General features: G+C 42.3%; 1 protein-coding gene and 1 long non-coding RNA gene across 3 annotated transcripts; both read right to left on the reverse strand.

The window, feature by feature from the left end:
* Positions 1-274: 274 nt before the first annotated feature.
* Positions 275-3852, reverse strand: LOC108938044 (uncharacterized). Its single transcript, XR_001966380.2, has 2 exons — positions 3606-3852; positions 275-668 (listed from the first exon to the last, which is right to left on the reverse strand). It is a non-coding gene; the product is annotated as an uncharacterized LOC108938044 (long non-coding RNA).
* A 2135-nt stretch (positions 3853-5987) lies between these two features.
* Positions 5988-13226, reverse strand: lox (lysyl oxidase). Of its 2 annotated transcripts, none has more exons than XM_018758233.2 (7): positions 12359-13226; positions 12033-12141; positions 9865-10002; positions 8961-9117; positions 8236-8331; positions 7744-7859; positions 5988-7243 (listed from the first exon to the last, which is right to left on the reverse strand). In XM_018758233.2, exons 1-7 carry the CDS (start codon positions 12975-12977, stop codon positions 7237-7239), a joined length of 1242 nt encoding a protein of 413 aa, XP_018613749.2. In that variant the 5' UTR covers positions 12978-13226; the 3' UTR covers positions 5988-7236. The 2 variants fall into 2 exon arrangements, with proteins under 2 accessions (XP_018613749.2, XP_018613750.1); XM_018758234.2 differs by having other exon boundaries at positions 12373-12510.
* Positions 13227-15175: the final 1949 nt, after the last annotated feature.

Consider the following 15175-nt stretch of genomic DNA (forward strand, 5'->3'; position numbering starts at 1 on the left):
CATTATATGAACAAACACAAAGAAAGCTCCCTACTCATCTCTATGCCGCTATATTTTCCTACACACTAACAAAAAAGATATTTGTAAAATACGCTCAATCGAGTTATGTGAGCCTTGAAGCTTTACTGCTTTTATTCCAGGCAGCACGGTGCAGCAACAGGTAGCACTGGTGCCTCACAGCATCCATCATAATAATGAACGAATGGATACTGTTATTCCTGTGCTCTTATTCCGTTTTAATCTGAGGTGTCTGGGTGATACAGACAGTCATTTCTTTTTTTTTGGAGCGCAGGGGTTTCTTTTGTGCACCCCTGCCTCCACCTATGTTGAGTGTTTTCCTTATTGTGGAGTCATGAACGTACACTTCGGCACAAGCAAGCGATGCCTGCAGATCTTTTGCCGTCGCTTTTGGGTTTTTCGTCATCTCTCTCAGTATCATGCGGCACACTCTTGCATTGATCTTCGCAGGACGCCCACTCCTGGGGAGAGTGGATACGGTACTGAACTCCTTCCATTTGTGCACAATCTGCCTGACTGTAGAGCGATGGAGGCCCAATTCTTTGGAAATGCTTTTGTAGCCTTTTCCAGCCTTATGAGCCTCGACAACTCTTCTTCTGATGTCCTCTGAAATCTCTTTTGACCGGGGCATGTTTCACTTCAACAGATCCCTGTTGGGTAAAGCAGATTCTGTTAACCATTCTTTGTGGTTCTATAGGACAGGGCACCTCTAACCCACAGATCAATGTCATCTTTCTGACTGAACCACTTGACCCCAATTAGCTCCTTTCGTAAATGCCTTCCTTTTCCATGCTACACTGTAAAGATTAAACAATGAGTTCAATAAAAACATGACAGTACAATCACTTGACAATCACACCACAGAAGCACATGATGCTGCAATAATTTGAAAAGATTCACAAAGCTGCAAGTACTGTATTAATATTCTTTCAAAATTCAGGTCTAAAAATAATACCTAAACCAATAAATGTTTTAGGGCCTACTTGTTAACTTCATAATCCAATATATATTTATGTTAAATATTGAAAGTATCACATGATCCCTGCAATATTTTTAAGTCCTTTCTTAATGTAATTCTATTGAAGCCATTACTAAATTTGGAAGTCATGGATTTTTTTTCCACAGAACAATGAATGAGAAGTGTGTGTGTGTGTGTGTGTGTGTGTGTGTGTGTAAGAACTGTGGCGTTTCTCTTGTTTAAACAGGATTGTATCTGCATTTTTCATTTACTACGTTCAGGAGTGTTTCTCATCACTTGGACTTCATAACTGGTTAAGAAAATCATGAACACAATTCTTCTCATCCACAAAGCCCTCTTTTATCTCCATATACATCTTGACTAATCAGACAGATGGATTTTTAACAGGCTAGTTAATCGGATTTTTGAAAGTAACAAGTTCTTTTACTTGGGTAGAGAAATTAAAAATAATACTCATCTCTCAATGTCAGTATTTAGCACGTGCACATTGTCCTAAACTGCACACACAATTTAGTTCCTCATTGTAAAATGGAAAATTAACCTGAGATGAATATTCTATTTACACATAACTTTAAGCATTTAAACATAGTTTTCCAATTATTATAATCTTACCTAGCAAATACTAATTTCCATCATACAACACGGTCCATACAATAGAAGACCATTACAATGGCTTATGGTAAAATATACCAGTTTCATACAACAGTCTTACTCAGAGCAATGTAATTTTGACCTATTACCATTTTACTTCCCCAACAGGTATTTTATTCACTGCCTATCCTGTCTTTTACTCCACAGAGCAAGTGGATACTATGAATCTTCTATAAGAAAAAACAACTACAGTAAATACATCCCACTTCCTAGCACATTGACAGTTTCAACCAAAAACAACTTCAATAAATGTAATATCTCAACTCCAGATTCAAGACTAACTTAACTAATTAAGTAGTTTAAACATGGCATTTCCCTTGTTTAAAAGGTGTTATGGTACCAGTTGTAACAATACAAAGAAGCACATCATTTGTAACAAATATAAAATGTCATCACTGTCATGTATAACATGGCTTTACACCCATCCCCTCACATAAAAGGGTTAATCCTTTCAATGAAAACTCAGGTTAGACAAACAAATGAAACCCATTAGGTGAAGTATGGGTGTAGCAGGGCATATATTCAACACATAAACAATCATTAACATTGCAAATATTTGTATAGTTCAAAGACAAATCATCATACAGATTTATGTGATCATACAAGTCATACAGATTTTCATTTCTGAACTCAGCACAATTAAAGTTTTTAAGGTTATAAAATTAAACTGTATTCATGTACAGTATTTTTAAAATGCCATATGACTGTAGCACAGTGAATAAAAAGCAGTAGTGCAAAAGAGGCAAAAACCAACTCAATTTCTGTACAAACCACAAACAGTACTGCACAGGAAAAGAAATGTGGCCTAACTCGCACCCCCAACCAAATATTTCTATTTTTGGAAAGTGAGTGCTGTATGTTGAGGTTTTTTTTTTTTTTCTTCTTTTTTTTCCCTTTTCCTTCTTCTTTGATATTGGGGTTGTACTGTCACTTTAAGTGTGGCGCGCCCTCTCTCACTTAGTGGGCGGGGATCACGTCTGTGTAATGTATTGTTTTTTCTCTTTTTTTTAATGCAAGGCGTTAGCAGAGGTTGTGTCTTGCCTTTAGGATTGTTTTGTATGTCCCCACGGGGCACCCGTGGTGCGCGTGCAACAATAACAAAGTAACTTGACTAAGAGCTCTTGGTTTTTGTCCGTATTTCTGCAACACAATAGTCTAGTAGTCCTTACAGAATTTTGTTCAAAACACCAACAACATTTTTTTTAAAAATAAAAGCAAAACCTTTTTTCACTTGTCTATTTCAAGTGCAATGCTGCACTGGTTGTGAGCATAGTAGTGCTTTTTAGGCGCTGGTGCCTTTTAAATCCCTGTCACTGTGGAGTTTGCAGGTATCTCCTGCTGGATGGCTCAAAACATACGTGTTTAGCTGAACTGGTGATCATATTTCCCGACCGGCGTAGTGCCGTGTGTGAAGGACGAGCGATCTAGTGATTGCGCAACTGCACAGGTATATATACACACATACACACACACACACACTACACAAACGGCTACACTGACGTTAAGAGTTACGGTAAATAAACTACAACATAAATTGTAAACGGTCATTTGGTGTTGTCAAGAGCCTGCAAGAGGCCCCTGTTTCCTGTAAAAAACGCACCACAAGAAAAGCTGGGTTAGCTGGGCCTGTCAGCGCAATAACCACGACTAATGATTTCACCACTACATCATGATCATCTCCAGCGCAGAATTTAAAGAAAAAAAAACAGATTATTCACGTACATGATAATTCCCGAGCACGACCAATAGTACGTCTACCCAGAGCTTTTTTTGTGTCCATATCGCATTTAGCTTTGAGGGCGAAGAAATGGCTTTGTTTTGTCTCACGAGACGCCGACATGTAATCATCATCATGATGATGAACCGCGACGGAGCCGTTTTCGTTGGATAAAAACGTCCAAATAGCGCAGAGGCGGGATGGGAAAGAAGACGAGCGAGACACTTTTGGCGCGTTTACCTTTCCGCAGGAGCTTGTCGCCGTGCTGTACGGGCCGCGTTCGTGCCGATGTGTTGGATACAAAGAGCGCCGCTGGATGTGGATGTGCGCAGGGCAGCTGCTCTCAGTCTCTGCGCTCCGGTTCCCCGGCGGACCGGAAACGCGCTCTCGCGCTCCGCTCTGCTCCACTCTACTCGATACTACTCTCCCCGGTCGTGATGGTCACTGCCATAATATCTGCACCTACAACCACTGTGGCCTCTTGAGAATGGACTCATGGATAAAGTCTGTAGACTTTACTTTGTCCATTATGAGTCCATTCAAGAGGCCACAGTGACATTTACGAAACACTGACGCTTTAAACTGTCCTTCAAACCCACCCTAACCTCCTACCCGGACGCCTCTCGCATATTCAAAAATGTCCCATTTATTAGTATAAATCATAGAGATTATCTGATATTTGAGTCTAAAGCACTTTGTAGATTTTACCAATCTGTACCACTCGGGATTTTCACTTGAGCAAGAATCTAGGGAAAGTATTTTCCTCAGTGTTACTGGAGTTCAGCTCTGGAAAAAAAACGTCCTTTCCCTTACATTTATTTACATTTCATCATTTAACAGATGCTTTTCTCCAAAGCGACATACATCTCATAGAAAATACAATTTGTGCATTACACATTAGGAGAAAGAGACATTAGCTGGAGACGTGTGACTCTTAACCACTACCTGGTGCATTCGTCTGCAGTCCGCCTTTTAGACTCTCATGTTAATATAAAATAACTGAACACAACAATCTGTATCATTCATCTCCACAAAGTCCCATTGAGCGCCGGCTCTTGACAGATTCATCCCACATATAACATTTGTCACCTCTGTCAACAGCACTCACGCCACACGCGACTAACCTCGGCAAAAGTAGTTAAGTTCCTATTCTGTCTGCACACCTTAGTTCGTGCCAACTGCCGTCTGGGCTATGAACAAGCTGCCTTCACTGAATACGAAGGAGAAATTCTAGAAAACAGATAAATGAAGGATTGAGTATCTGCTTGTTTTGTTCAGAGCTTTGGTGGTTTACATTTATTCATTTAACTGACACTTTTCTCCAACTTACAATGTTAAGGTTACAATTATTTACCCATTTATACAGCTAGGTAATTTTACTGGTGCAAATGAGGGTGAATAAAGGTACTACAGGTGGGGATCAAGCCTGTGACCTTTGGAGCCAAGGGCAGTAGCACTAACCGTTATACTACCAGCTGTATCTGGAGTTTAGGGCCTATCCTGGAAACACAGGGCCCGTTCATCACAACCACACACACTCACACACACTGGCTGAAATCACTTGCTTCGACCAGGGTTGCGGTGAACAGGAGCCTAACTCGGCAACACAGCGCGTAGGGCCGGATAAGGAGGGGACACACCCAGGACGGGATGCCAGTCCATTGCAAGGCATCCCAAGCAGGACTCAAACCGCAGACCCACTAGAGAGCAGGACCCGGTCAAGCCCACTGTGGAACGTACAGTGTCGTGAATGCTTTTGTAATGAACTTGCTCCAGAGACATAAAAGATAATGCTGCTTATAAGTATATGTAAAGAGAAAATGCGATACAAAATATGTAACGCAATTATTTTTCAGAATATATCTATAGAAACGTGCTGTTTACAGGGACAAGCAAATGTAGGCTTTATCTTGGGTATAATGGAAGTCAATGGCCAAGATGACAAAGGGGGAACTGTGGGAGCTGGAGGTCTTTAAGGACTGCGAAGAGTCGGTCTGAAAATGGGCAGTAGGAGATACATTGTTTTATGTGGTTATCTGAATTAAGCTGATGAAAATAGGAAATATTACACACACACATTTTCAGAACCGCTTGTCCCAGGGAACCAGAGCCTACCCGGCAACACAGGGCATAAGGCCGGAGGGGACACACCCAGGACGGGACACCAGTCCGTCGCAAGGCACCCCAAGCAGGACTCGAACCCCAAACCCACCAGAGAGCAGGACCCAGTCCAACCCACTGCGCCACTGCACCCCCTAGGAAGTATTATGTGCTTGCAAAATGTTATGTTACTATTTTACATTACTTTAAATGAAAGATGGATATTTGTTTAAACTGGCAAATGGAATGGCTGAGGGTGGAGCCTACTATAAATGGGGAAAAAAAAATTGGAGCGAGCAAGAGCACGTTTTCTTTTTATCTAAGCTGATAGACATTTCTCTGTTCGTTCAGCACTAGTGTGATTTTATTTTAGTCAGTATTAAAGTGTGCAAATGAAACATTAAAACCGCTAATTCTACCCGTTCCCTGGTATGGATACACCTTGGTATGGAAACATGTAGATACAACACAGGTACAAAAAAATACAAGATAATTAATTTCATTTGTTTATTTTTCCTCATAACAGACCATGAGACACTGTAATAATATGCAACACACGGAACAAAGAACAACAGAAAAGAAATTCATTGAAAATGTTGACACTGGCTCTGGCTAATGGCCAGCTTAACAATTTTCAAAGCTACAAAGATTTTCCTGCTAATTTAATTTTTAATTGTATTTTCTTTGCATGTGCATTTTTAAAATGTGTTGTGCAGCAAATGCATCCTGTTTTTACACATCCACCTGTTAGGTGTCACTAAATCACACCTGGTTTAGCAGAACAGTAGTGCAAGACCACCTTAACTGAACTTGTTTACTCAGTATTTACAGCTCAGTATTTACAGTCTGATGTTTATTAACGTCAGTGATCAATAACAAGATTATGAACATTGCACATGTCTACATGAACAAATGTGAAGATGTAATAATGCAACAATGTTGGGACTGAATAGAAGATTGTGAAGCAACGTATTTTTATTTCGAGTCATTTTGATATGCTTTAATTCTAACGTTTGCCAAAGTTTATAAAACATTAAAGTGAAAAGTCTTAGAAATTATTTTATGTTTAGCATACATGTATCCAAAATTTTTACAGCACTTAACCTGTGAATACAGGTAATGTCTGTGTTATCCGGGTTTTAGTGATCATGACTTTATGAACAGCCTTTAGGTCCCGGCTGTGTTTGTAAGCTGGGTAGCCAGCGTATAAGAAATAAACTGTTTACCATGCCTTACTACAAGGGAAAACTCTGTACATCTCTGTAAATATGTAGCACATAGCTTACCTTCTTTTAATATAGCACCTCATTTTTATTTGAACAGTACATTCTATACACTGACACGAAAGAGGAAGAAAAAACAAATAGTCAAAGGACAAGGGCATTTCAAATCTTTTTTTTAAACTTCTATGTAACACATCTAGTTTAACATTATACTTAATTACAGTTTAATGCTCATTTTTATAATTTAAACATAGAACAAAAAGGACTCCTTCTATATTACTTTAATCTCTATAATGTGTTGCTTTTTTCTATACACTGAAACTAACAGAAAAGGATATTTGTGAAATATAAAAATATAGTTGATGGAGTTATCACTGGACTACACTACCCCTCGCAGTCTAAAGCTTAACTGCTCTTAGTCCTATGTTCTTACTTCATGTGAGTGTTTTCGAGGTGTTTGGGTTAAGCCAAGCTTTCCTTGAGTTGATTCTTGTTTTGGACTTGACAAGAGTCCCAGGTTTCAATTTTCAGCAGACACTTCAAGTTTCTTAGTATCTGAAAAGGCAATGGAATTAAATGAACAAAGTGACACACTTGAAATACAAAAAAAAAAAAACATATGTTTTAAAGAGGTCTGAAATAGAGAATGATTGCTGTGAGGAATGTATGACATGTCCCACTTGAAACAGCATGTATCATTTTATCCTGAATAAAGGGCACACTGTGGAAATGACGCATAATGAACACCCATAATAAACAAATAAAGCTAAAATAAGCAGCTTTGTAGATGGGTCCAACAACTGGTTACGGTCAGCAGATTTATACAAGGAGTAATTCCATGACATCATGTGAAGCTGGGGTTTAGAGGGAAAAGGAGGTTAGAAACCATATACTTCTTGAAGTGTTCAAACATGGTTATGTTTCACTAAAACCCTGTTTAGAAACATAAGTCAGCAGCAAAAACAGTAGGTATCTGACAAAACCAGAAGTGAAAACAATGAAAAAGTTAGCGCACGTATTTGGAATATTATGGTAGGGAATATTAAAAGACTCACGATGAGATGTGACATCCTGATGCCGTTGCATACTGGCCAGTGTAGCGAACATCACAGCGGACAACATTGTTGGAGAAGTCCGATTCCGGAACCTGGAAGTCGGGGTTTGCCGTGATCTATAAGGAAAAGATACAGGACATAGAATTAAACACGACCACTGGATCACTACCACCCTGGACAAACAGTTAGTGATGGATGGATCCATTAATACGCATGACGTGTTAAAGTCATTTGATATAGGCGGGAGGGTGCAGCCTACACTGGCGAAAAAACACATAATTTACTTTGGACAGATGTTCACACATGTGCGTACAAATATGCAGAAATGGTTATTAACCGCCATTCAAACAACTCATATATGCAGTCAGTTCAAGCACAGAAACAGTAGCGGACAACTGAATAAACAATGTTTTGGCGTATAATCAGACGCATATGGCTCTGTCATACGTTTATCAGCCATGAGGAGAACATACCATTATGGAGGTAACCAACCTTGAGAATGTAGTTTCCTGGTTTTACATCTGTGATATCAATCCACTGGCAGTCAATTTCTGCGTTGTAAGTGTCATAACAACCTGGGCTCAGTCCCTAGTACACATGATCAACAAAAGAATCCAAACAGCTTCAGCTCAGAGCAGCATCGCTTGATAAATGGTCAGTTTTCACAACAGCTACAAAGATAAAGTTGGTTCTTTTTTGTGAAAAAGCCACATGTACGTTCATTTTAATTGTGTTTTGTTAAGCCACGGTAGTGGCAAATCTTTCGAATTTTTTTTCCCATTTTAAATTTAATTCATTGATCTTGCTGTCAGCTGGTAGACCAATTTATTTTTATTAAGTGCTCCTTTTAACAAACTGAGAGAGTGCTGAACAACAGAGCACATACAGTGGTACGAGGAAGCAAAGAGACGATAAAAACAAAAAGCAGCGTTCACACCGCTAGTGTACTGTTCAAACGTAAGCCATCTGGCAAGTGAGGAAAAGAAAACAAAAAAACCACCAGGCCAAAAAAATGGGAGAAAAATAAACCTCTGGGGGTAACAGTACCAGTGATTCTGTACAATTCCTGGGAATTCTAGTGTGTTACATCGGCTTTTACTGGGCTGTCATTTGCAGCAATTAACTATACTACACTATAATAAACACAGCATATCTAATTTATGATGACTTTACTGGGGGATGTGTAATTACGTAATGGAACTATATGGTTCAGATACCTGGGTATGGGCGGTACAGGCATAGCGCCTATAGTAGCCTGGGTCACAGGAAGTGTCCTCCAGGCAGAAGCTGGCCTTGTGGCCCTCCGCCACCCTTCTCTGGGAGCTCCGCTCCAGCAGGTCATAGTGGCTGAATTGATCCATGCTATGATAGTGGCTGTGAAGAGAGATGTTAAAGGTTAGTACCAACCAGACATGTGTGGTCTGAGAATACACGTTCAAAAACAGTGTAAAATTACTCCAAAATTGCACGTGCGCACGCACACACACACACGTTGAAGCCGCTTGTCCCGAGCAGGGCTGCAGCGAGCCGGATCCTAGCCCGGCAGCACAGGGTGTGGGGCTGGAGAGGGAGGGGACACAACCAGGACAGGACACCAGTCTGTCACAAGGCACCCCAAGCAGGACTCGAACCCCAGACCCACCAGAGAGCAGGACCAAGCCAAACCCACTGCGCCACCGCACCCTCTCCTCCAAAATTGCAAATAGCAATATTAAATAGATGGTGAGATAATCATTCAAGTGCATTTAATCCAGTATATGCTGGTAACATCTATTTGATTCTATGAGGGAACTAATAAATACAATGGGCGATGCGCTGCATGCTGCTACATGGGGAAACTTGCAGACTGCGGTGTCTGTTTGTGAGCAGCTCCGCTCACAGCAAAACCATTCAAACCCATCTGCTGTCTGTGGAAATTCATTGGTCATGCTTAAAATAAAAATCTCCTGACCTTTAAGAAACCACTGGCCTGTCAGCATGTAGCCATTCGCAGTTTAGTCATCGAGCTGCTCTAAGGGTTGCTGAATCCTTGACTCTTTTTCCCAGAAAATCATGTACAGTATAATATGTAGTATTTGATGAAGTTGCTGATGGGAGTATAGGAAGATGCGCGATGCTCACCGATGACAGCTGTGCCACTCCCACGCATACCGTGGCCTGCTTGGGAGGAAGTCTGCCGTGCCCTGGTTCTTCACGCGCTGTGGGAACCTCAGCAGCACACGCGTGTCCCAGTCCTTAACACTGGACCGGTATGCCGTGCTGTCAATACACAAGGCGCCGAGGACAGCTGGTTAATGCCAGGGCTTTAAATGCCTGTAATGTATGGCACAGCATGTTTATATTCATATTGGATTTTTTGTAGAATTTGCCAAACTGCTTTGATGAACAATGAACAGTGTTTCTTTTTTTTGCCCTTTAGCAACAGGATAGGATTCGATTAGGCGGTATAGAACATACACATCTCCAGAAAGAGAAAACACACCGACAGCAAACACCAAGCAAAGTAATAGTAGAGTTTCAGTCAGCGCGTTACAGTTTCTTCAACGTAGACACACATAATACATGTACTGTATGTAGCGATGGACAGTGCGGAAGAAGGTAAGGAACGGAGAAGAATTAATTATAAATATCGAAATTTAACACAACAGAAGAAGGCGATATTGTTATATAAGCAGAAGCAGAAGAGGATAACACGCATCAGTTTCGGTTACTCCGAAAAGGTTACGTCTTCATTGCAAGTTGTGTAGCTGAAAATGGGCTGTACATCTCCAACTCATGACTTAGAGCCAGGCCTACAGATGGCAGCACACAAAAGCTTTTAACCACACTTTTCACCGGAGGCTAGTGCAAAACATCCAGCGTGGTACCCATGATATGACTTATCATCTCTCAAAATTAAACATGTACTGTAATTCTGTCTGACAGAAGCAATTTGTTTTCAAAATTGGTAATGTTGCCTTAGTGTGTGGGTTTTCGGTGAGTTTTATTGAACTGGTAATTAATTATTTTGTCAGTTTTCCACAATTTCTACGGTTGCCAAAAATATGAAGGTTGCTATAATGAAATCTAGAAGGCACATTAATCTAAAAATGATTACATTTTACCCATTTGTACAGATAAATGTTTGAAGAAGAAGCGGGGAGTGGATCAGCTAGGGCATCTGCCTTTTAACGTGGAGATGATGTTGTTGGTTCGAATCCCACTCTTGCTGCAGTGCCCGTGAATTGCTCCTCTGCGAATACCCTGCTAATAAATGAGTCAATTAATTTGAAGTTGCCTTTAATTAAAATGTCAGCTGAATAATTAGAAATAGTTAAAGCAATTTGAGTAAAGTAAGCCACGTGACAGTTAAACTAGCGTTCTGCTAATTTTTTGCAGAATCAAATCCCAGGTGCTGCCTTCAAACCCTTTTAAACCTTTCCGTTCCAGGAAAAAAAAGTAATGCTGCCGCTGGATGAAAGTTTCTGCTTAATAAACACTCCAATATCTATTGTGCATGAAAGATGGGATTACATGATTCATGTAAAACTTTTAAGGTCAGTCTATTTAGAAAAAAAAATAAAAATATTAACATGTTTCAACGAGCGGCCTTCAGCAGTTGTGACAGTGCGCCTGTCCACTGTCCTTGGTACTAAACTGTCCTTCGTAATAAACTGGCATTAGTACAAAACCGACACTGGCACTAAACTGTTCTTGGAAACAAATCAGCAACGAAAACAAACTGTCCTTGATCACAATCTATCACTCATAATAAACTAGCATTACTAATAAACTGCTTTTCTTTATAAATAGCCATTGGTACTGGGCTGTTCTTTGAAATATGCCCTCCTTGGTACTAGAATGCCATTGGTAATAATCTGGCATTAGTACTGAAATATCAGTGGAATTAAACTGCCTTTCCTGATAAAATATCCTAGTTAATAGACCAGGTCTTCGGTACTGAACACACTTGGTGATAAACGACCCTAGATAACAAATTGTCCTTGGTGATAAACTATCACTGGTACTAAACAGGTTTTTTTTTTTTGGTTTGTTTGTTTCTTTTTTAATAATAAACTGGCTTTCATAATAAATTGTTCTTGATGCCAAACCATCATCGGTAGTAACTAAGTGTCCTTGGCAAATAATAATAAGCTGTCCTTTGCAACAACAGACTGGCACTGCTAGTAGTACACCACCAGTAAACCATGTTCGTGCAGTAAAATGACCTCGGCAGTGAGCGAGCCGATCCGAGCCGATCCGAGCCGATCCCGGCCCGGTGTCGTCACGTCGTGTCTCAGGTGCGTTACCTGGCCAGGCAGTTCTCCTCGGCGGCGCAGCGCAGGCTGTACATGGGAGCCCTCTGCACGTACGTGGTGGACTGTATGTAGTACGGGTCCGGGATGAGGTCCGGTAAACCTGCACGGCGGCGGCGGCACACACGGGGACGCGCGTCCCGTTACTAGCAACAAGTTCCAGGTCCAGCTCATGATCATCATCATCATCATCATCATCATCATGTCACGATGTCTAGTAGTACGATCGATCGTGACTAGTTTCTGCTCGCTTTTCGTCACCGACGCGCACAAACCACCTGAACTGAAGTTACTGAAGCTGAAGCACGCGCTGCTCTTACCGTGCTGGAAATACCTGGTTCCGTACCCGGGGCGCTGTCTCGTGCCAGCTCTCGGGCGGCTGTACGTGTCATACGTGTTGTAGTACGGGTTGTTCTCGTCGGGGCTCTTGTACGGGTCGTACGGGTCGTCGGCGGCCATCAGGTCGGAGGGTCTCGCGCCGCTCAGCGGCGGGCGGGTCGTCGTGGCGCCGCTGGGTTCGGCCGCGTCGCGCTCCGCCGGCTCGCGCTCGCTTCCCCGCCTCCGGCCGAAGCCCGCCTGGAACCAGCGGGACCCCCCCGGGCGCCGGCGCGGGGACGCGCGCGCATCATCTCGGGGCTCCTCCTGGCGACGGTCGGACACGATGACCACGGATCCGGAGGGAGCCGGCTCGCTGCTGCCCTCCCCCGCCCTGCGCCTGGGCGCCTGGAAGCGGGACCCGCGGCTCTGAAGGCTGTACGAGCGACCATTGACCGTCCACCTGAAGCGGTTCGCGAACGTTCCCTCCGCACCGCCCTGCTGCTGCTGCTGCTGCTGCTGCTGCGTATAAACTGTGTGCAGAACGCAGCTGATCACACACAAGCGCAGCCATGAGTACACCATGGTGTTGGAGTCCAACACCTTCGCTGTCAATCTCGACATACTACTGTCATGCAGACCCGTGCAAAAAAAAAAAAAAAACAAAAAAAGGGCGATTGATCTTCGATTGATCTTCGATTGATCAGTTATTATAGGCAAAAAGTCATTGGCAGCGATTAGGCCGGTTTGTTTGTGCAGGAACACAAACTATGTCCTTCAAAGTGAGTGTGTGTGTGTGTGGAGTGAGGCGCAATGGAGCGTCAGCGATGGTCAGTCCTGTCCAGGCAGTGTCACATCTCACCCTTACTTGCTGGTGTGTGAAGTGTGGGCAGAAGGAGGGGTTGGATTTTTAAACTTCTGGACCAGTTACAAAGTTACACAAGCCCTTTTGGCAGACGCCTTCCATTGTTTACGTCGGATGAAACGTGACGTCCGACACGAGCCCTCGCACTCGATGGCCCTTGTATTTTGGCCGCTTCGTCTCAGTCCAAGGCCTCGCGGGCTAACGATCAGAATTTTTCCTCCTTCGCGGGTCATGTCTCGCACACGCACTGGCTGAAGCCGCTTGTCCCGAGCGGGGTCGCGGCGAGCCGGAGCCTAACCCGGGAACACGGGGCGCAAGGCTGGCGGGGGAGGGGACAGACCCAGGATAGGACGCCAGTCCGACACAAGGCACCCCAAGCGGGATTCAAACCCCAGACCCACCAGAGAGCGGGCCCCAGCCAAGCCCGCTGCACCACCACGCCCCCTTAATATTAAAGACCTTGGTCAAAAATCCATTGACTTTATTGGGGCGTAAAATATCCGGCACCTCTCATCCGCCCATAATCGCCATCACTTTATTACGGCTGATCAGGTACATTAGAAGGTTTTGTTGGTTGACTGTGTTACTCGTATTATTTCACACAATGTAAGAAACGGTATCATGTGTGACGTCAGTTCATAGAGCAGAAAAACACCATTATGTACAATAAGACAAACAGCAGCAGTTAAGGAAAGCTAACCACACAACAGCCTTCCACCAACTGAAACTAAGATCGGGAGCGGAGATGAACATACCTACTTAGACAGGATGGCCGCTTACATCATATGGCACCTTTTCAATTTTATGATGTAAAGTGTGATGATTAAGATACTTCAGGGATCCTTTTGGGATCATTTGCTTCCCTAAAACACTGGTTCCAGCGGCTATATCGTAATGCGTATATACTTCTGCAAAGGTTTAGCGAGGAAAAAGATCTCATGTAATTTAAAACAAGTAGCACTCTCTTGTTCATGACTGTTATTTGCCTCTGATCCAAAAATGATAAAAGGGCGCAGAGAAGGGAAAGTTAAATTGTCTTAAACACTAGGATCCTCAGGCTTAACTATCTCTGGTGAGTATGTCAGGATACATCATATACGTATATTATCTAGGAAAACAAACTTATCCTACAGCTTTGGATATTTTAAACTCCTTTGAAGGGCTGGATGTGTTTTTTTGTAATGCGTTCAGGTTTGTAATTCATGGATATATCAGCATCGTTCTCGATCACGAATCCTTGTTATCCACTTCTTGCTTCCGACTTGTTTCGATAGTTTCAAATCGTGTAGAGATCATACTCAGTTGTGCCGAGGAGTCATTAAAAAAAGAAAAAGCTGATGTTACTGAGATGATATCAAATCATGCAGTTATATCTTTATTCAGAGTGGTTTCATACAGCGAGTTGCTGCTTTTCTGAACTTGGTCACCATAAAGACATTTTTCAAAGCAGGGTTTAGAAAGCTTTTGGACAGATTTAATATAGCACAGGTATTGTACAAGTTAGTGCTGTAGCCTACCTTGAAGTGTTCCGGTAAAAGATAACTAATTGTAAAAACTGGTGATTGTAGATAGCTTATACAAACCAAAAATGATGAGCTGTCTTGGAAAAATCATTGCTTGTATAATTACGTGTTATTTCTTTATTCTGCCCGAGGACCCTGACGTAAAAGTTCATGCTTCTTTCAATTTGAGATCTCTCTCCTGCAACAGTTAACCTTTGCAAAAGGGCACATATAAATGTTTTCGTTGTCTGAAGTCTTTCAAATGGATGTTTTTAATCAAAAAGACCTCGGAAATTCTCAGCAAAATCTAGCGCAAGCTGACATGAACTGGAAAGTTGCTGTTACGTGTTAAAAATTCTATATCAGTCTGTTTGTAGTGTATTCTGTGATGGACTGATGCCCTGACTAGCGTAGTGCCCAGTGCTTCTGGGATAAGCTCCAGACCACCATGACCC

The sequence above is a fragment of the Scleropages formosus genome, chromosome 17 (genome assembly GCF_900964775.1).
Source record: "Scleropages formosus chromosome 17, fSclFor1.1, whole genome shotgun sequence".
Classification (NCBI taxonomy): Eukaryota; Metazoa; Chordata; class Actinopteri; order Osteoglossiformes; family Osteoglossidae; genus Scleropages; species Scleropages formosus.

What these genes read in the sequence shown, in the direction of transcription:
- lox (XM_018758233.2), bottom strand. Translation starts at nt 12,977, where the DNA reads ATGTCGAGATTGACAGCGAAGGTGTTGGACTCCAACACCATGGTGTAC. An exon ending in GAGGAGAACTGCCTGGCCAG is followed by an intron (nt 10,003 to 12,032) that starts GTAACGCACCTG and finishes GTGTATTGACAG; the next exon opens with CACGGCATACCGGTCCAGTG. An exon ending in CAGGAAACTACATTCTCAAG is followed by an intron (nt 7,860 to 8,235) that starts GTTGGTTACCTC and finishes TTTTCCTTATAG; the next exon opens with ATCACGGCAAACCCCGACTT.